At 45.4% G+C, this 22,065-nt stretch overlaps 1 protein-coding gene across 2 annotated transcripts in view; it reads left to right on the top strand.

The window, feature by feature from the left end:
- The window catches only part of LOC139530798 (signal-induced proliferation-associated 1-like protein 1), a 92,052-nt gene that overhangs the window by 57,490 nt on the left and 12,497 nt on the right, over window positions 1-22,065 (top strand). For both annotated transcript variants that reach the window (XM_071327501.1, XM_071327502.1), the window contains exons 6-9: window positions 1,771-1,874; window positions 2,057-2,214; window positions 18,757-19,336; window positions 21,034-21,308. In XM_071327501.1, coding sequence (XP_071183602.1) covers window positions 1,771-1,874; window positions 2,057-2,214; window positions 18,757-19,336; window positions 21,034-21,308 — 1,117 coding nt within the window. The remainder of the gene's footprint in view (window positions 1-1,770; window positions 1,875-2,056; window positions 2,215-18,756; window positions 19,337-21,033; window positions 21,309-22,065) is intronic.

The raw sequence follows: 22,065 nt of genomic DNA on the forward strand, positions 1-22,065 counted from the left end.
TTTGACAATAGGGGAAAGATACAAAATTGCATGATTGAATAAGATATGTGGATTTTTCGTGTCGACTTTCTTTTCTGAGTGACAACTTTGTTTACGTTATCATCTAATCAAACATCAACCTTTTTTTATCCCACAAAGGGAAGACAAACTGTAAGTAGACCGGTTCCTCTTCTCTCTTGTCATGTGGTTGCCGTGTCAGTGCGTTTAATCCCCATCGGTATATCAACTTTATAAACACGTGGGTCAAAACCTTTGTCCCATGTCTTCAATTTCTGACGATACCCCCATCCTTTTGAGACATCGTTTCACACTTTTCCTTAACAGTAAAGTCCAGGAAACGGTGGTAATAGGATGAATATTGTCCATTTTTATTTTGAAATCAATCGGTCAATTGACAAATAGTTGACAAATAGATGATCCACTTCTCAAACACAGCCACATGATAGCTAAAGAGAGGAGTATTCTCAGGCCTTGCTACACACACACACACACACACACACACACACACACACACACACACACACACACACACACACACACACACACACACACACACACACACACACACACACACACACACACACACACACACACACACACACACACACACACACACACACACACACACACACACACACAGTTGTGTTTAACTAACCTTGGGGGGGACACAATTGATTCCCATTCAAAGCAAAGCACTGACAGTGCATTTAAAAGTGTGATTGGCCTTTTTTATTTGACCAAGGATGTAGCATGACAGGCTCCTGTGTGGGAACCTTACTGACCCTCTCTCTGACCTCCTCACCCCAGGTCTCACAGCTGTAGAGTCTGCTGAATATTTGCTGTATGCGGTGCTCTGATCTGCCTTGTGTGTTATCAACAATAGGTTTGGGGTAATCTCTGTAATCCAGGAAATAGGTTTTCCTCTCCTGTCTCTTGCAGGGTTTTTTAATGTGTAGTCACTTTTTACTTCATGTAGCCTGTTTTTCTTTCAAATCTCTCTTGTAACCCCTCATTTCTCCTGGCTAGTCTTATCACTCCACTATACCTGTTCCTCTGACCAACTCTCCCTCCCTCCCTCCCTCCCTCCCTCCCTCCCTCCCTCCCTCCCTCCCTCCCTCCCTCCCTCCCTCCCTCCCTCCCTCCCTCCCTCCCTCCCTCCCTCCCTCTGTCTCTGGTGTATTGAGGACTAAATCAGGTACACAATGGCTGGCCCACCCGCTCCACTACATCCATTATGTTCCTAATGAGAGCAGAGCAGGAAATGGCAGCTCATCGCAATTATGCACTTAATTACATTAGACTATTTCTGGCACTTCCCCTATTCATAAGCTCAATGAATATGAACAATCCTCTTTTGTCCATACATTTTAATTGTGGTGGCTGCCTGGGTAATCTTGCACCCAAAACCAAATCAGTTACTGTCATGAGAGACAAGCACATGGGTACCTCTGCTCTTAGGGTTATAGTAGACTGGTTGTGGCATACTCTTTACAATGCTACATTTTTAGATTTAGTATTTTTGAGCAACAATACAGTATTATCGATAGGGCTCTACCTGTATTACTACAATTATTTGTTGTTGTTTTCCTGTCTCACTATGTTGGCAGACATTGATCAGGCTACACTAGCTTGGCTTATTGTTTGGGCTATGAAACAGGAGACAGTCTAGTACATAAAGCACTGAGCAGATAGGTTGCTGGAGGACAGAGTTGGGTTGCAGTAGCAGTACAATGGGGCCTTATATTGTGGTGCTCCTCTCCCTTCCTCCAGCTGATTCCACTGGCAGCCACTCCCTGTACACGGCCTACAGGGACTATGAGATCATGTTCCACGTGTCTACCCTGCTGCCCTACACACCCAATAACAAACAACAGGTACTGAAGGGTTCTATGATATCACATAATACATGAATATCTAAGAGACATGCTTTAGGATAACATGATATGCCATAGATGGATTCAATTATTAATCAAGTTTATCGCTGCCATGCTGAAGAATAAGATATTCATCGAGATAGTGTAATTCTTGTATGGTTATACCATGTTTGTCCTTGTAGTTGCTGAGGAAGAGACACATTGGAAATGACATCGTCACCATAGTGTTCCAGGAGCCGGGAGCGCTCCCCTTCACCCCCAAGACCATCCGCTCCCACTTCCAACACGTGTTCATCATCGTCCGTGTGCACAGCCCCTGCTCCGACAACACCTGCTATAGGTGAGTGTCAACCGTGTTTAGACCACTAGAGGGCCTGGTGGTCACTAAGAACCTGGAAAGCCCCTGCTCCGACAACACCTGCTATAGGTGAGTGTCAACCGTGTTTAGACCACTAGAGGGCCTGGTGGTCACTAAGAACCTGGAAAGCCCCTGGTACTACAACAGTGGTTGTTTTGAACTCACACAGGTAGATAACACAATGAGGAACGAGAACCACTAGAAGGCATGGTCACCAACCCAGATACATTTGCTTGGGTAACTACTGGCTCTCCTTATTTCTCTCTGTAACCAGGATACTATAGGCAGGGTACTATAGGCAGGGTACTATAGGCAGGGTACCATGCAGGATACTGTAGGCAGGGTACTATAGGCAGGGTACTATAGGCAGGGTACTATAGGCAGGATACTATAGGCAGGGTACTATAGGCAGGGTACTATAGGCAGGGTACCATGCAGGATACTGTAGGCAGGGTACTATAGGCAGGGTACTATAGGCAGGGTACTATAGGCAGGGTACCATGCAGGATACTGTAGGCAGGGTACTATAGGCAGGGTACTATAGGCAGGGTACCATGCAGGATACTGTAGGCAGGGTACTATAGGCAGGGTACTATAGGCAGGGTACTATAGGCAGGATACTATAGGCAGGGTACTATAGGCAGGGTACTATAGGCAGGGTACCATGCAGGATACTGTAGGCAGGGTACTATAGGCAGGGTACTATAGGCAGGGTACCATGCAGGATACTGTAGGCAGGGTACTATAGGCAGGGTACTATAGGCAGGGTACTATAGGCAGGGTACCATGCAGGATACTGTAGGCAGGATACTATAGGCAGGGTACTATAGGCAGGGTACTATAGGCAGGGTACCATGCAGGATACTGTAGGCAGGATACTATAGGCAGGGTACTATAGGCAGGGTACTATAGGCAGGGTACTATAGGCAGGGTACCATGCAGGATACTGTAGGCAGGATACTATAGGCAGGATACTATAGGCAGAGTACTCTAGTCAGGATACTATAGTCAGGATACTATAGGCAGGGTACTATAGGCAGGGTACTGTAGTCAGGATACTATAGGCATAGGCAGGATACTATAGGCAGGATACTATAGGCAGGATACTATAGGCAGGATACTATAGGCAGGATACTGTAGTTAGGATACTATAGGCAGGATACTATAGGCAGGATACTATAGGCAGGATACTATAGGCAGGGTACTATAGGCAGGATACTATAGGCAGGATACTATAGGCAGGATACTATAGGCAGGATACTGTAGTTAGGATACTATAGGCAGGATACTATAGGCAGGATACTATAGGCAGGATACTATAGGCAGGATACTATAGGCAGGATACTGTAGTCAGGATACTATAGGCAGGATACTATAGGCAGGGTACTATAGGCAGGATACTATAGGCAGGATACTATAGGCAGGGTACTGTAGTCAGGATACTATAGGCATAGGCAGGATACTATAGGCAGGGTACCATGCAGGATACTATAGGCAGGATACTATAGGCAGAGTACTGTAGGCAGGATACTATAGGCAGGGTACTATAGGCAGGATACTATAGGCAGGATACTATAGGCAGGGTACTATAGGCAGGGTACTATAGGCAGGATACTATAGGCAGGGTACTGTAGTCAGGATACTATAGGCATAGGCAGGATACTATAGGCAGGGTACCATGCAGGATACTATAGGCAGGATACTATAGGCAGAGTACTGTAGGCAGGATACTATAGGCAGGGTACTATAGGCAGGATACTATAGGCAGGATACTATAGGCAGGGTACTATAGGCAGGATACTATAGGCAGGATACTATAGGCAGGGTACTATAGGCAGGGTACTATAGGCAGGATACTATAGGCAGGATACTATAGGCAGGATACTATAGGCAGGGTACTATAGGCAGGATACTATAGGCAGGATACTATAGGCAGGGTACTATAGGCAGGGTACTATAGGCAGGGTACTATAGGCAGGATACTATAGGCAGGATACTATAGGCAGTGTACTGTAGGCAGGATACTATAGGCAGGGTACTGTAGGCAGGCTACTATTGGCAGGGCACTGTAGGCAGGGTACTATCGGCAGGGTACTATAGGCAGGGTACTATAGGCAGGGTACCATGCAGGGTACTGTAGGCAGGATACTATAGGCAGGGTACTGTAGGCAGGGTACAGTAGGCAGGGTACTGTAGGCAGGGTACTATTGGCAGGGCACTGTAGGTAGGGTACTGTAGGCAGGGTACTGTAGGCAGGGTACTATTGGCAGGGCACTGTAGGTAGGGTACTGTAGGCAGGGTACTGTAGGCAGGGTACTATAGGTAGGGTACCATGCAGGGTACTGTAGGCAGGGTACTATAGGCAGGGTACTGTAGGCAGGGTACTGTAGGTAGGGTACTGTAGGCAGGGTACTGTAGGCAGGGTACTATAGGCAGGGTACCATGCAGGGTACTGTAGGCAGGATACTATAGGCAGGGTACTGTAGGCAGGGTACTGCAGGCAGGGTACTGTAGGCAGGGTACTGTAGGCAGGGTACTATAGGCAGGGTACCATGCAGTGTACTGTAGGCAGGATACTATAGGCAGGGTACTGCAGGCAGGCTACTATTGGCAGGGCACTGTAGGCAGGGTACTATCGGCAGGGTACTATAGGCAGGGTACTATAGGCAGGGTACCATGCAGGGTACTGTAGGCAGGATACTATTGGCAGGGCACTGTAGGCAGGGTACAGTAGGCAGGGTACTAAAGGCGGGGTACTGTAGCCTGGGTACTGTAGCCAGGGTACTATAGGCAGGATATACATTTTTGTTTGATTATGGTTGACAGGGAGAGATGCTGTCTAGCTGATGGGATGGGGCCCTACTCTATTGTTCTCACTGTGATCACGGAGCTCTGTGGCATTCTCACTGACACGCTCATCCACACCTCACCCCCTGCCACACGCACAGAGACACTCACTCACTCACTCAACCCTCCTGCCTGCCACACTGCCTTGGGGCAACGGAGCTGGAGCGATCTGAAGGAGTTAGCGGCATACACGTCAAGGTTTCCCTTGCTGGACGAGCGAATCAGAGGATTTTTGAGCAGCCGTGCAGTGCTCTGTCCCTCAGTGCTCACAGACCCTCCCCGAGGAACACTTGTACAGGCTCTGGGTCTCAGCTCAAACCTCATCAAAGTTGGGCTAATTTATTCTGAGCCCTCCCCTCCAGTAACCCCTCTACCCCCCCAGCGCTGACTGCCAACGATTAGATGCCCTCCTCAGCTGGAGTTGTTCTTTTTTAATGGGGACATCTCTTGATTTGAAGCCAACGAGTGTCGTCAAGGAGAAGAGGCTGAGAGGGAGAAATGCTGGCTTTTCTTCTTGGATGAAGTAGAGAGCGGGACCCTGAAGCAGTGAAGACTCCACTTCACCCAGAGCAGCTCTCAGCATCCAGCCTCTGGCTCAGTCCCATGGATCTAATGAACACACTACAAGTTCCAACCCCTAGCTGTTCTGTTCTGCCACCAGAGCGCTGATATGCTAGAAGCCTGAATTGCTTGGAGCCTGGGATGCCATTTCAAAGAGGAGTAAAAACTCACAAGATCTAGAAACAGAACAGCGGTTGGACGGGCAGCGCAAGCAGCTATAATTAGCTGGATAAAGCTGTGTGTACCTGCAGTAGTGTGATCAGACCAAGCAGACAGGAGAGGAGCATTCACTTCAAGGAGACATATTTTTATAATGCCTAGCCCAGTCAGGAGTTGGTAGAGTCACATAAACAGACCAACTGGGAAACGTAAGGGTCAGATGCCGGAGCAAGAGCAGGTGGGTCTGGGGGTTGTGTCACTGTGTGTGTGTGTATATACAGTGTGTGTGTGTGTGTGTGTGTGTGTAGGAGGGATCCGAGATGTGATGCTGATGACCAGTGTGAAAAGGAGGGGGGTCTGTGGACACAGGGGTTTCAGCGACCTCTCACACACACACACACACACACACACGGCTGAACTACTGTGATGTATTGCATAATGCGTGATACAATGACTACGTTTTGCCAAGGTTTTATTGGATATTGCCGTTTTGTGTTAGTGCGGTTGAATTCTGACTCATCAGAGATTATAAAGTTGCTACAGTAGCTTTAAATATTGATCAGTATTGTATGTGTGACTGGCTCTGTATCCTCTTCACACGCAGTGAAAATGGGATCTTTGGAATGATGCATCAGTGATCTTCAGGCCAACAGAGAAGTAGTTGGCCTGTGGCCAGCCTAGCGATACAGCCTAGTGATAATCTCGTGCTATCAACTGCTGTCCAAATGCAGATAGGTCAATTTAGCCATATTGCATAATGATCAGAGCTTTGTTTCTACAAATAGGGAGTAGCCTCCTCCTCTCCACTCCACGTATCTTCTCTGTGATCTGGGGTCTTAGGGCTGGCTGGGAGTGGCCGTCTCAGTGGTAGCTGGCTTGTCAACTGCGCTGAATTTATAGTTATATACGCCTGCCTGGTTGAGCGAGGCTTGGGCTGTGATGTCACAGCTGCATGTGATGGCTGTGTTATCTGTTTAGTGGACTGGACTGAGGCTTGTCATGACTCTGACATCAGCCTACATGAGCCTGGCCTGCAGTGGGTTTTAATAGTGCTACTGTTCAGCTTTTCCTCACCATTGTTGGATTATATATGGATTTGGAAGCCAATCATTGTCAGTCAACTGCATCAGAACTAGGTTAGCTTTCATGCTAACTTGTCTCATTAAACTCTAGGAGGCCTATTGTGGAGCAGCAATGGGAGTTGAATGGGAAGAGTAGTAGGTAACCTCAGTAGAACCTTGACCATAGAAAGACTCATGCCCTCCTTTATGCTGGGAAGGGAAAGGGGCCAGGAGGAACGATAACCACGAGAAAACTCTATAAGAATGTCACTGCTCTTCTTTCCCAGCCTATGAAACTGTTTTCTGCCCTCTAGTCTACTCTTTTCTGCCCTCTAGTCTGCTGTTTTCTGTCCTCTAGTCTACTGTTTTCTGCCCTCTAGTCTACTGTTTTCTGCCCTCTAGTCTATTGTTTTCTGCCCTCTAGTCTGCTGTTTTCTGTCCTCTAGTCTACTGTTTTCTGTCCTCTAGTCTATTGTTTTCTGTCCTCTAGTCTACTATTTTCTGCCCTCTAGTCTGCTGTTTTCTGTCCTCTAGTCTACTGTTTTCTGCCCTCTAGTCTGCTGTTTTCTGTCCTCTAGTCTACTATTTTCTGCCCTCTAGTCTGCTGTTTTCTGTCCTCTAGTCTACTGTTTTCTGCCCTCTAGTCTACTGTTTTCTGCCCTCTAGTCTACTGTTTTCTGCCCTCTAGTCTATTGTTTTCTGCCCTCTAGTTTTCTGTTTTCTGTCCTCTAGTCTACTGTTTTCTGCCCTCTAGTCTGCTGTTTTCTGTCCTCTAGTCTACTGTTTTCTGCCCTCTAGTCTGCTGTTTTCTGTCCTCTAGTCTACTGTTTTCTGCCCTCTAGTCTACTGTTTTCTGCCCTCTAGTCTACTGTTTTCTGCCCTCTAGTCTACTGTTTTCTGCCCTCTAGTCTACTGTTTTCTGTCCTCTAGTCTACTATTTTCTGCCCTCTAGTCTACTGTTTTCTGTCCTCTAGTCTACTGTTTTCTGTCCTCTAGTCTACTGTTTTCTGCCCTCTAGTCTACTGTTTTCTGCCCTCTAGTCTACTGTTTTCTGCCCTCTAGTCTACTGTTTTCTGTCCTCTAGTCTGCTGTTTTCTGTCCTCTAGTCTACTGTTTTCTGTCCTCTAGTCTACTGTTTTCTGCCCTCTAGTCTACTGTTTTCTGCCCTCTAGTCTATTGTTTTCTGCCCTCTAGTCTACTATTTTCTGCCCTCTAGTCTACTGTTTTCTGTCCTCTAGTCTACTGTTTTCTGCCCTCTAGTCTACTGTTTTCTGCCCTCTAGTCTACTGTTTTCTGCCCTCTAGTCTACTGTTTTCTGCCCTCTAGTCTACTATTTTCTGCCCTCTAGTCTGCTGTTTTCTGTCCTCTAGTCTACTGTTTTCTGCCCTCTAGTCTATTGTTTTCTGCCCTCTAGTCTGCTGTTTTCTGCCCTCTAGTCTACTATTTTCTGCCCTCTAGTCTGCTGTTTTCTGTCCTCTAGTCTACTGTTTTCTGCCCTCTAGTCTGCTGTTTTCTGTCCTCTAGTCTACTGTTTTCTGCCCTCTAGTCTACTGTTTTCTGCCCTCTAGTCTACTGTTTTCTGCCCTCTAGTCTACTGTTTTCTGTCCTCTAGTCTACTGTTTTCTGTCCTCTAGTCTACTATTTTCTGCCCTCTAATCTACTGTTTTCTGTCCTCTAGTCTACTGTTTTCTGCCCTCTAGTCTACTGTTTTCTGCCCTCTAGTCTACTGTTTTCTGCCCTCTAGTCTACTGTTTTCTGCCCTCTAGTCTGCTGTTTTCTGTCCTCTAGTCTACTATTTTCTGCCCTCTAGTCTGCTGTTTTCTGTCCTCTAGTCTACTGTTTTCTGCCCTCTAGTCTATTGTTTTCTGCCCTCTAGTCTGCTGTTTTCTGCCCTCTAGTCTACTATTTTCTGCCCTCTAGTCTGCTGTTTTCTGTCCTCTAGTCTACTGTTTTCTGCCCTCTAGCCTACTGTTTTCTGCCCTCTAGTCTACTGTTTTCTGCCCTCTAGTCTACTGTTTTCTGCCCTCTAGTCTGCTGTTTTCTGCCCTCTAGTCTATTGTTTTCTGCCCTCTAGTCTACTGTTTTCTGCCCTCTAGTCTACTGTTTTCTGTCCTCTAGTCTACTGTTTTCTGCCCTCTAGTCTACTGTTTTCTGTCCTCTAGTCTATTGTTTTCTGTCCTCTAGTCTACTGTTTTCTGCCCTCTAGTCTACTGTTTTCTGCCCTCTAGTCTACTGTTTTCTGTCCTCTAGTCTGCTGTTTTCTGTCCTCTAGTCTACTGTTTTCTGCCCTCTAGTCTATTGTTTTCTGCCCTCTAGTCTGCTGTTTTCTGCCCTCTAGTCTACTATTTTCTGCCCTCTAGTCTGCTGTTTTCTGTCCTCTAGTCTACTGTTTTCTGCCCTCTAGCCTACTGTTTTCTGCCCTCTAGTCTACTGTTTTCTGCCCTCTAGTCTACTGTTTTCTGCCCTCTAGTCTGCTGTTTTTTGCCCTCTAGTCTATTGTTTTCTGCCCTCTAGTCTACTGTTTTCTGCCCTCTAGTCTACTGTTTTCTGTCCTCTAGTCTACTGTTTTCTGCCCTCTAGTCTACTGTTTTCTGTCCTCTAGTCTATTGTTTTCTGTCCTCTAGTCTACTGTTTTCTGCCCTCTAGTCTACTGTTTTCTGCCCTCTAGTCTACTGTTTTCTGTCCTCTAGTCTACTGTTTTCTGCCCTCTAGTCTGCTGTTTTCTGCCCTCTAGTCTATTGTTTTCTGCCCTCTAGTCTACTGTTTTCTGCCCTCTAGTCTACTGTTTTCTGTCCTCTAGTCTATTGTTTTCTGTCCTCTAGTCTACTGTTTTCTGCCCTCTAGTCTATTGTTTTCTGCCCTCTAGTCTACTGTTTTCTGCCCTCTAGTCTACTGTTTTCTGCCCTCTAGTCTACTGTTTTCTGCCCTCTAGTCTACTGTTTTCTGCCCTCTAGTCTACTGTTTTCTGTCCTCTAGTCTATTGTTTTCTGCTCTCTAGTCTACTGTTTTCTGCCCTCTAGTCTACTGTTTTCTGCCCTCTAGTCTACTGTTTTCTGCCCTCTAGTCTACTGTTTTCTCTCCTCTAGTCTATTGTTTTCTGCCCTCTAGTCTACTGTTTTCTGTCCTCCAGTCTACTGTTTTCTGTCCTCTAGTCTACTGTTTTCTGTCCTCTAGTCTACTGTTTTCTGTCCTCTAGTCTACTGTTTTCTGTCCTCTAGTCTACTGTTTTCTGTCCTCTAGTCTACTGTTTTCTGCCCTCTAGTCTACTGTTTTCTGCCCTCTAGTCTACTGTTTTCTGTCCTCTAGTCTACTGTTTTCTGTCCTCTAGTCTACTGTTTTCTGTCCTCTAGTCTACTGTTTTCTGTCCTCTAGTCTACTGTTTTCTGCCCTCTAGTCTATTGTTTTCTGCCCTCTAGTCTACTGTTTTCTGTCCTCTAGTCTACTGTTTTCTGTCCTCTAGTCTACTGTTTTCTGTCCTCTAGTCTATTGTTTTCTGTCCTCTAGTCTACTGTTTTCTGTCCTCTAGTCTACTGTTTTCTGTCCTCTAGTCTATTGTTTTCTGCCCTCTAGTCTGCTGTTTTCTGCCCTCTAGTCTACTGTTTTCTGTCCTCTAGTCTACTGTTTTCTGCCCTCTAGTCTACTGTTTTCTGCCCTCTAGTCTGCTGTTTTCTGTCCTCTAGTCTACTATTTTCTGCCCTCTAGTCTGCTGTTTTCTGTCCTCTAGTCTACTGTTTTCTGCCCTCTAGTCTATTGTTTTCTGCCCTCTAGTCTGCTGTTTTCTGCCCTCTAGTCTACTATTTTCTGCCCTCTAGTCTGCTGTTTTCTGTCCTCTAGTCTACTGTTTTCTGCCCTCTAGTCTACTGTTTTCTGCCCTCTAGTCTACTGTTTTCTGTCCTCTAGTCTACTGTTTTCTGCCCTCTAGTCTGCTGTTTTCTGCCCTCTAGTCTATTGTTTTCTGCCCTCTAGTCTACTGTTTTCTGCCCTCTAGTCTACTGTTTTCTGTCCTCTAGTCTACTGTTTTCTGCCCTCTAGTCTACTGTTTTCTGTCCTCTAGTCTATTGTTTTCTGTCCTCTAGTCTACTGTTTTCTGCCCTCTAGTCTACTATTTTCTGCCCTCTAGTCTACTGTTTTCTGCCCTCTAGTCTACTGTTTTCTGTCCTCTAGTCTACTGTTTTCTGCCCTCTAGTCTGCTGTTTTCTGCCCTCTAGTCTATTGTTTTCTGCCCTCTAGTATACTGTTTTCTGCCCTCTAGTCTACTGTTTTCTGTCCTCTAGTCTATTGTTTTCTGTCCTCTAGTCTACTGTTTTCTGCCCTCTAGTCTATTGTTTTCTGCCCTCTAGTCTACTGTTTTCTGCCCTCTAGTCTACTGTTTTCTGCCCTCTAGTCTACTGTTTTCTGTCCTCTAGTCTATTGTTTTCTGCCCTCTAGTCTATTGTTTTCTGCCCTCTAGTCTACTGTTTTCTGTCCTCTAGTCTACTGTTTTCTGCCCTCTAGTCTATTGTTTTCTGCCCTCTAGTCTACTGTTTTCTGCCCTCTAGTCTACTGTTTTCTGCCCTCTAGTCTACTGTTTTCTGTCCTCTAGTCTATTGTTTTCTGCCCTCTAGTCTACTGTTTTCTGTCCTCCAGTCTACTGTTTTCTGTCCTCTAGTCTACTGTTTTCTGTCCTCTAGTCTACTGTTTTCTGTCCTCTAGTCTGCTGTTTTCTGCTCTCTAGTCTGCTGTTTTCTGTCCTCTAGTCTACTGTTTTCTGCCCTCTAGTCTACTGTTTTCTGTCCTCTAGTCTACTGTTTTCTGTCCTCTAGTCTACTGTTTTCTGTCCTCTAGTCTACTGTTTTCTGCTCTCTAGTCTGCTGTTTTCTGTCCTCTAGTCTATTGTTTTCTGCTCTCTAGTCTGCTGTTTTCTGTCCTCTAGTCTACTGTTTTCTGTCCTCTAGTCTACTGTTTTCTGCCCTCTAGTCTACTGTTTTCTGCCCTCTAGTCTACTGTTTTCTGTCCTCTAGTCTACTGTTTTCTGTCCTCTAGTCTACTGTTTTCTGCCCTCTAGTCTACTGTTTTCTGTCCTCTAGTCTATTGTTTTCTGCTCTCTAGTCTTCTGTTTTCTGTCCTCTAGTCTACTGTTTTCTGCCCTCTAGTCTACTGTTTTCTGTCCTCTAGTCTACTGTTTTCTGCCCTCTAGTCTACTGTTTTCTGTCCTCTAGTCTACTGTTTTCTGCCCTCTAGTCTACTGTTTTCTGTCCTCTAGTCTATTGTTTTCTGCCCTCTAGTCTACTGTTTTCTGTCCTCTAGTCTATTGTTTTCTGCTCTCTAGTCTACTGTTTTCTGTCCTCCAGTCTACTGTTTTCTGCCCTCCAGTCTACTGTTTTCTGTCCTCTAGTCTACTGTTTTCTGCCCTCTAGTCTACTGTTTTCTGTCCTCTAGTCTATTGTTTTCTGCTCTCTAGTCTGCTGTTTTCTGTCCTCTAGTCTATTGTTTTCTGCTCTCTAGTCTATTGTTTTCTGCCCTCTAGTCTGCTGTTTTCTGTCCTCTAGTCTATTGTTTTCTGCTCTCTAGTCTACTGTTTTCTGCCCTCTAGTCTACTGTTTTCTGCCCTCTAGTCTACTGTTTTCTGTCCTCTAGTCTACTGTTTTCTGCCCTCTAGTCTACTGTTTTCTGTCCTCTAGTCTACTGTTTTCTGCCCTCTAGTCTACTGTTTTCTGCCCTCTAGTCTATTGTTTTCTGCCCTCTAGTCTACTGTTTTCTGTCCTCTAGTCTACTGTTTTCTGTCCTCTAGTCTATTGTTTTCTGTCCTCTAGTCTACTGTTTTCTGCCCTCTAGTCTATTGTTTTCTGCCCTCTAGTCTACTGTTTTCTGCCCTCTAGTCTACTGTTTTCTGCCCTCTAGTCTACTGTTTTCTGCCCTCTAGTCTACTGTTTTCTGTCCTCTAGTCTATTGTTTTCTGCCCTCTAGTCTACTGTTTTCTGTCCTCCAGTCTACTGTTTTCTGTCCTCTAGTCTACTGTTTTCTGTCCTCTAGTCTACTGTTTTCTGTCCTCTAGTCTGCTGTTTTCTGCTCTCTAGTCTGCTGTTTTCTGTCCTCTAGTCTACTGTTTTCTGCCCTCTAGTCTACTGTTTTCTGTCCTCTAGTCTACTGTTTTCTGTCCTCTAGTCTACTGTTTTCTGTCCTCTAGTCTACTGTTTTCTGCTCTCTAGTCTGCTGTTTTCTGTCCTCTAGTCTATTGTTTTCTGCTCTCTAGTCTGCTGTTTTCTGTCCTCTAGTCTACTGTTTTCTGTCCTCTAGTCTACTGTTTTCTGCCCTCTAGTCTACTGTTTTCTGCCCTCTAGTCTACTGTTTTCTGTCCTCTAGTCTACTGTTTTCTGTCCTCTAGTCTACTGTTTTCTGCCCTCTAGTCTACTGTTTTCTGTCCTCTAGTCTATTGTTTTCTGCTCTCTAGTCTTCTGTTTTCTGTCCTCTAGTCTACTGTTTTCTGCCCTCTAGTCTACTGTTTTCTGTCCTCTAGTCTACTGTTTTCTGCCCTCTAGTCTACTGTTTTCTGTCCTCTAGTCTACTGTTTTCTGCCCTCTAGTCTACTGTTTTCTGTCCTCTAGTCTATTGTTTTCTGCCCTCTAGTCTACTGTTTTCTGTCCTCTAGTCTATTGTTTTCTGCTCTCTAGTCTACTGTTTTCTGTCCTCCAGTCTACTGTTTTCTGCCCTCCAGTCTACTGTTTTCTGTCCTCTAGTCTACTGTTTTCTGCCCTCTAGTCTACTGTTTTCTGTCCTCTAGTCTATTGTTTTCTGCTCTCTAGTCTGCTGTTTTCTGTCCTCTAGTCTATTGTTTTCTGCTCTCTAGTCTATTGTTTTCTGCCCTCTAGTCTGCTGTTTTCTGTCCTCTAGTCTATTGTTTTCTGCTCTCTAGTCTACTGTTTTCTGCCCTCTAGTCTACTGTTTTCTGCCCTCTAGTCTACTGTTTTCTGTCCTCTAGTCTACTGTTTTCTGCCCTCTAGTCTACTGTTTTCTGTCCTCTAGTCTACTGTTTTCTGCCCTCTAGTCTACTGTTTTCTGTCCTCTAGTCTACTGTTTTCTGCCCTCTAGTCTACTGTTTTCTGTCCTCTAGTCTACTGTTTTCTGTCCTCTAGTCTACTGTTTTCTGCCCTCTAGTCTACTGTTTTCTGTCCTCTAGTCTACTGTTTTCTGCCCTCTAGTCTATTGTTTTCTGCCCTCTAGTCTACTGTTTTCTGTCCTCTAGTCTATTGTTTTCTGCTCTCTAGTCTGCTGTTTTCTGTCCTCTAGTCTATTGTTTTCTGCTCTCTAGTCTACTGTTTTCTGCCCTCTAGTCTACTGTTTTCTGTCCTCCAGTCTACTGTTTTCTGCCCTCCAGTCTACTGTTTTCTGTCCTCTAGTCTATTGTTTTCTGCTCTCTAGTCTACTGTTTTCTGTCCTCTAGTCTATTGTTTTCTGCCCTCTAGTCTACTGTTTTCTGTCCTCCAGTCTACTGTTTTCTGCCCTCTAGTCTACTGTTTTCTGTCCTCCAGTCTACTGTTTTCTGCGCTCTAGTCTACTGTTTTCTGTCCTCTAGTCTATTGTTTTCTGCCCTCTAGTCTGCTGTTTTCTGTCCTCTAGTCTACTGTTTTCTGTCCTCTAGTCTATTGTTTTCTGCTCTCTAGTCTACTGTTTTCTGTCCTCTAGTCTATTGTTTTCTGCCCTCTAGTCTATTGTTTTCTGCCCTCTAGTCTGCTGTTTTCTGTCCTCTAGTCTACTGTTTTCTGTCCTCTAGTCTATTGTTTTCTGCTCTCTAGTCTACTGTTTTCTGTCCTCTAGTCTATTGTTTTCTGCCCTCTAGTCTACTGTTTTCTGTCCTCCAGTCTACTGTTTTCTGCCCTCTAGTCTACTGTTTTCTGCCCTCTAGTCTACTGTTTTCTGTCCTCTAGTCTACTGTTTTCTGTCCTCTAGTCTACTGTTTTCTGCCCTCTAGTCTACTGTTTTCTGCCCTCTAGTCTACTGTTTTCTGCTCTCTAGTCTACTGTTTTCTGCCCTCTAGTCTGCTGTTTTCTGTCCTCTAGTCTGCTGTTTTCTGTCCTCTAGTCTATTGTTTTCTGCTCTCTAGTCTACTGTTTTCTGCCCTCTAGTCTACTGTTTTCTGTCCTCTAGTCTACTGTTTTCTGTCCTCTAGTCTATTGTTTTCTGCCCTCTAGTCTACTGTTTTCTGTCCTCTAGTCTACTGTTTTCTGCCCTCTAGTCTACTGTTTTCTGTCCTCTAGTCTACTGTTTTCTGCCCTCTAGTCTACTGTTTTCTGTCCTCTAGTCTACTGTTTTCTGTCCTCTAGTCTATTGTTTTCTGCCCTCTAGTCTACTGTTTTCTGTCCTCTAGTCTACTGTTTTCTGTCCTCTAGTCTACTGTTTTCTGCTCTCTAGTCTACTGTTTTCTGCCCTCTAGTCTACTGTTTTCTGCCCTCTAGTCTACTGTTTTCTGTCCTCTAGTCTATTGTTTTCTGCTCTCTAGTCTGCTGTTTTCTGTCCTCTAGTCTATTGTTTTCTGCTCTCTAGTCTACTGTTTTCTGCCCTCTAGTCTACTGTTTTCTGTCCTCCAGTCTACTGTTTTCTGCCCTCTAGTCTACTGTTTTCTGTCCTCTAGTCTACTGTTTTCTGTCCTCTAGTCTACTGTTTTCTGCCCTCTAGTCTACTGTTTTCTGTCCTCCAGTCTACTGTTTTCTGCCCTCTAGTCTACTGTTTTCTGTCCTCTAGTCTATTGTTTTCTGCTCTCTAGTCTACTGTTTTCTGCCCTCTAGTCTACTGTTTTCTGTCCTCCAGTCTACTGTTTTCTGCCCTCTAGTCTACTGTTTTCTGTCCTCTAGTCTACTGTTTTCTGTCCTCTAGTCTACTGTTTTCTGCCCTCTAGTCTACTGTTTTCTGCCCTCTAGTCTACTGTTTTCTGTCCTCTAGTCTACTGTTTTCTGCCCTCTAGTCTACTGTTTTCTGTCCTCTAGTCTACTGTTTTCTGTCCTCTAGTCTACTGTTTTCTGTCCTCTAGTCTACTGTTTTCTGTCCTCTAGTCTATTGTTTTCTGCCCTCTAGTCTACTGTTTTCTGTCTTCTAGTCTATTGTTTTCTGCTCTCTAGTCTACTGTTTTCTGCCCTCTAGTCTACTGTTTTCTGTCCTCTAGTCTACTGTTTTCTGTCCTCTAGTCTACTGTTTTCTGCCCTCTAGTCTACTGTTTTCTGCCCTCTAGTCTACTGTTTTCTGCCCTCTAGTCTACCGTTTTCTGCCCTCTAGTCTACTGTTTTCTGTCCTCTAGTCTGCTGTTTTCTGTCCTCTAGTCTACTGTTTTCTGTCCTCTAGTCTACTGTTTTCTGCCCTCTAGTCTACTGTTTTCTGCCCTCTAGTCTACTGTTTTCTGCCCTCTAGTCTACTGTTTTCTGCCCTCTAGTCTACTGTTTTCTGTCCTCTAGTCTACTGTTTTCTGCCCTCTAGTCTACTGTTTTCTGTCCTCCAGTCTACTGTTTTCTGCCCTCTAGTCTACTGTTTTCTGTCCTCTAGTCTATTGTTTTCTGCTCTCTAGTCTACTGTTTTCTGCCCTCTAGTCTACTGTTTTCTGTCCTCTAGTCTACTGTTTTCTGCCCTCTAGTCTACTCTTTTCTGCCCTCTAGTCTACTCTTTTCTGTCCTCTAGTCTACTGTTTTCTGTCCTCTAGTCTACTGTTTTCTGCCCTCTAGTCTACTGTTTTCTGTCCTCTAGTCTACTGTTTTCTGTCCTCTAGTCTATTGTTTTCTGCCCTCTAGTCTACTGTTTTCTGTCCTCTAGTCTACTGTTTTCTGCCCTCTAGTCTACTGTTTTCTGTCCTCTAGTCTACTGTTTTCTGCCCTCTAGTCTACTGTTTTCTGTCCTCTAGTCTACTGTTTTCTGTCCTCTAGTCTATTGTTTTCTGCCCTCTAGTCTACTGTTTTCTGCCCTCTAGTCTACTGTTTTCTGTCCTCTAGTCTACTGTTTTCTGTCCTTTAGTCTACTGTTTTCTGCTCTCTAGTCTACTGTTTTCTGCCCTCTAGTCTACTGTTTTCTGCCCTCTAGTCTACTGTTTTCTGTCCTCTAGTCTATTGTTTTCTGCTCTCTAGTCTGCTGTTTTCTGTCCTCTAGTCTATTGTTTTCTGCTCTCTAGTCTACTGTTTTCTGCCCTCTAGTCTACTGTTTTCTGTCCTCCAGTCTACTGTTTTCTGCCCTCTAGTCTACTGTTTTCTGTCCTCTAGTCTACTGTTTTCTGTCCTCTAGTCTACTGTTTTCTGCTCTCTAGTCTACTGTTTTCTGCCCTCTAGTCTACTGTTTTCTGTCCTCCAGTCTACTGTTTTCTGCCCTCTAGTCTACTGTTTTCTGTCCTCTAGTCTATTGTTTTCTGCTCTCTAGTCTATTGTTTTCTGCTCTCTAGTCTACTGTTTTCTGTCCTCCAGTCTACTGTTTTCTGCCCTCTAGTCTACTGTTTTCTGTCCTCTAGTCTACTGTTTTCTGTCCTCTAGTCTACTGTTTTCTGCCCTCTAGTCTACTGTTTTCTGCCCTCTAGTCTACTGTTTTCTGTCCTCTAGTCTACTGTTTTCTGCCCTCTAGTCTACTGTTTTCTGTCCTCTAGTCTACTGTTTTCTGTCCTCTAGTCTACTGTTTTCTGTCCTCTAGTCTACTGTTTTCTGTCCTCTAGTCTATTGTTTTCTGCCCTCTAGTCTACTGTTTTCTGTCCTCTAGTCTATTGTTTTCTGCTCTCTAGTCTACTGTTTTCTGCCCTCTAGTCTACTGTTTTCTGTCCTCTAGTCTACTGTTTTCTGTCCTCTAGTCTACTGTTTTCTGCCCTCTAGTCTACTGTTTTCTGCCCTCTAGTCTACTGTTTTCTGCCCTCTAGTCTACTGTTTTCTGCCCTCTAGTCTACTGTTTTCTGTCCTCTAGTCTGCTGTTTTCTGTCCTCTAGTCTACTGTTTTCTGTCCTCTAGTCTACTGTTTTCTGCCCTCTAGTCTACTGTTTTCTGCCCTCTAGTCTACTGTTTTCTGTCCTCCAGTCTACTGTTTTCTGCCCTCTAGTCTACTGTTTTCTGTCCTCTAGTCTATTGTTTTCTGCTCTCTAGTCTACTGTTTTCTGCCCTCTAGTCTACTGTTTTCTGTCCTCTAGTCTACTGTTTTCTGCCCTCTAGTCTACTCTTTTCTGTCCTCTAGTCTACTGTTTTCTGTCCTCTAGTCTACTGTTTTCTGTCCTCTAGTCTACTGTTTTCTGTCCTCTAGTCTGCTGTTTTCTGTCCTCTAGTCTACTGTTTTCTGCCCTCTAGTCTACTGTTTTCTGCCCTCTAGTCTACTGTTTTCTGTCCTCTAGTCTACTGTTTTCTGTCCTCTAGTCTACTGTTTTCTGTCCTCTAGTCTACTGTTTTCTGTCCTCTAGTCTACTGTTTTCTGCCCTCTAGTCTACTCTTTTCTGCCCTCTAGTCTACTGTTTTCTGTCCTCTAGTCTACTGTTTTCTGCCCTCTAGTCTACTGTTTTCTGTCCTCTAGTCTATTGTTTTCTGTCCTCTAGTCTACTGTTTTCTGTCCTCTAGTCTACTGTTTTCTGTCCTCTAGTCTACTGTTTTCTGTCCTCTAGTCTACTGTTTTCTGTCCTCTAGTCTACTGTTTTCTGTCCTCTAGTCTACTGTTTTCTGCCCTCTAGTCTACTGTTTTCTGTCCTCTAGTCTACTGTTTTCTGTCCTCTAGTTTACTGTTTTCTGCACTCCCTGAGAGGATTGGATAGGGATAAGACATAGTAAATGCAGCAGCTTGCCATCTTACACCTATTCAATTCTTTCAGATCTAGTGCCCTGAGGATCCATTGAGATTGAGTATAGGACTCCCTCCTTCAGTGCACTTACTAGTTAGTGACCTCTCTCTCTTTCTTCCCCCCCCCTCCCCCCCCTCCCCCCAGCGTGGCTGTGACTCGTTCCCAGGACGTGCCCTCCTTCGGTCCTCCTATCCCCAAGGGTGTGACCTTCCCCAAGTCCACTGTCTTCAGGGACTTCCTGCTGGCCAAGGTCATCAACGCAGAGAACGCCGCCCACAAGTCTGAAAAGTTTGGTGCCATGGCGACACGCACGCGACAGGAGTATCTGCGGGACCTGGCAGAGCGGCACGTGACCAGCACGCCGGTGGAGCCCACGGGGAAATTCCCCTTCATCTCATTGGCTCACAAGCGGAGAGAGAGGGTACGGCCGTACAGCGGGGCAGAGCTAAGGAGCCTAGGGGCAGTGACATGGCCGGTGCATGCGGAGGACCAGGTAGCCGGGGCGGAGAGGGAGTGTGTACTGGCCATCTCCAACGATTTCCTCATCCTATTGGATCAGGAGGCTAAGGCTGTGGTCTTTAACTGTGCCACGCACGACGTCATTGGCTGGTCCTCGGGCAGCCCCGCCTCCATGAAGATCTACTATGAGCGTGGGGAGAGTGTGTCGCTGCGCTCCATCAACAACAACACAGAGGACTTTGGAGAGGTGGTGAAACGCCTGGAGGTCAGTAGCAGCACAGTTCATCTGTGTATTATTGCTACACTGATGGCTTTATAATGTTTCACACACCATCTGTTGTGATTATTACAGGTGTCCCAAGTTTCAAGCCAGATAAGGACCTTTCATCATTAACAAATGGGTTATAATAAACATACCTCTCATTTCCACCTCTGATAATCCATTATGTTCAAAGGAGATGCAGAATAGGCCTACAGTGATTACAAACACAATGTTACAGGTATAGATCTCAGCATTGACCGTATTTGGAGAGGTAGTTGAATCATTCACATGCGATTAGGCAATGCCAGTTGTCTTGAATGAAAGACTAACACTATTTGCATAGGGTTATTTCATGTTTGTGTGTACAGTGAGTGTGTATGCCATACCCTTTCTTGTCGGAAAGCGGAGGCGTGCATCAGTGATGTAGCATAATATCCTGCTCTGGCCCTGTTGTGGTTGCCTCGAGGTCTGTGTTAAGTACTATGTTACAACCTCTTTCCACCTGACACTGGGTCAGAAGGGCCAGGTAAGGTGTATTAAACCTTAAACCCTCCCTCCTGTACAAAAACACTTTAATTGAAGGGTAGCGCATCCGCTGATGATAGATTCAGTCTGTTAGTGTGTGTCTTATCAGATCTAAGCCCAAGGGCAGATTGTTTATGTGATGTGTTTTACAGTAGCAGCAGCCAACAGAATAGTTTTGTTTTTTATTTATTCAACCCTTATTTTACCAGGTAAGTTGACTGAGAACACATTGTCATTTACAGCAATGACCTGGGGAATAATTACAGGGGAGAGGAGGGAGGATGAATGTGCCAATTGGAAACTGGGGATGATTAGGTGGCCATAAGGATATGCAAGACACTGGGGTTAACACCCCTACTCTTACGAAAAGTGCCATGGGATCTTTAGTGACCACAGAGAGTCAGAACACCCATTTAACATCCCATCCAAAAGACTGCACACTACACAGGGCAATGTCCTGGGGCATTTTTTCAGACCAGAGGAAAGAGTGCCTCCTACTGGCCCTCTAAAACCACTTCCAGCACCATCTGGTCTCCCATTCAGGGACCAACCCTGCTTAGCTTCAGAGGCAAGCCAGCAGTGGGATACAAGGTGGTATGCTGCACAGAGCATACACAGCACATGCAGTGTAGTCTGTCTTTGGATTTAGAGGTTTCTTATATTATGTAGTGTGGCAGACCAGGGGGTTGGATCTAAACGTTTACACAGACAGAGCAGGATTAGCTCAGTTTCAAAGGGGTTTAAAATAAAATAATAGTCCAAAAGAAAAGGATAGGTCTCCCCCAAGAGACCCTCTCCGGGATACCGTGTTCTGAGTTCCGGGTCTTGCTGTATCCTGTAGGGATCAAAACTGAACTATACGAGAGTCCTTTCCTCCCCCAGTCTCTCTCCTGTGTGCTGCCCTTCTGGCAGCTTTATGGGACTTGTACAGCTGGTGAGCAATCAGCCCTTGATTACTCACCAATCCCCAATCAGCCCCAATTAGTCCTGGCCGGAGAGCCCGTCGAGACCTGGCACGTCCAGCAGATGGAGCCATCGCCTCGTGATGTATACTCAGTCTGTCACAAGGCCTCGGCGATTCTCCCCCTGGTGGCTAACCTGCTGTACGCCACAGTAGTTATAACTCTTCTCCTTCACCTCTTTCTCCTCCCCCTCCTCCTCTCCTCTGTCTCTAGCTCATGTCAAAGGGCAGCCAGACCACAGAGATGACCCTGAGGAGGAACGGCCTGGGCCAGCTGGGCTTCCATGTAAACTTTGAGGGCATCGTGGCAGAGGTAGAGCCCTACGGGTACGCCTGGCAGGCGGGGCTGCGCCAGGGCAGCAGGCTAGTAGAGATCTGTAAGGTTGCCGTGGCATCGCTGTCCCACGAACAGATGATCGATCTCCTGAGGACCTCTGTCACCGTCAAGGTGGTCATCATACCCCCGCACGAGGACTCCACCCCTCGAAGGTACAGCTCAGAGACAACAAATAAGTTATTTATCAACAGATATGTGCCTCTATCAGTCATATCAGTAGCATGCATTTGGGTATTGGGGCAGCGCTGCAGTGTTTGTAGTGTATATCTCAATGTAATAATGGCGCCGAAGCAGATGGCTGCCGTTTTACGATCACGTAACCATTTGTGCTATTGTGTATGTTTTTTCGCGTTATTTGTAACTTATTTTGTACATAATGTTTCTGCCACCGTGTCTTATGACCGAAAAGAGCTTCTTGATATCAGGGTAGCGATTACTCACCCCGTACTAGAGGAATTCTTCTTCTTCAACGAGTTGGACAGGAAGGATTTACTCCAGACACCCGACAAGGACCTCATCCCCGTCATTCGCAGGAGGAAAAGACGGAGATATCATGGACGACGGTCCGGGTGCCTTGTAAGGATCCGTCGCCGAGAGGGTAATCTACCTTTACCATCGGTCCTATTAGCCAACGTACAATCAATTGATAATAAAATAGACAAACTACGAGCACGTATATCCTACCAACGGGACATTAAAAACTGTAATATCTTATGTTTCACCGAGTCGTGGCCGAACGACGACATGATTAACATACAGCTGGCGGGTTTTAAGCTTTTTCGGCAGGATAGAACAGCAGCCTCTGGTAACACCCTCTATGCATATTTGTAAACAACAGCTGGTGCACGAAATCTAAGGAAGTCTCAAGATTTTGCTCGCCTGAGGTAGAGTATCTCATGATAAGCTGTA

Source organism: Salvelinus alpinus, chromosome 9, assembly GCF_045679555.1.
Source record: "Salvelinus alpinus chromosome 9, SLU_Salpinus.1, whole genome shotgun sequence".
Classification (NCBI taxonomy): domain Eukaryota; kingdom Metazoa; phylum Chordata; class Actinopteri; order Salmoniformes; family Salmonidae; genus Salvelinus; species Salvelinus alpinus.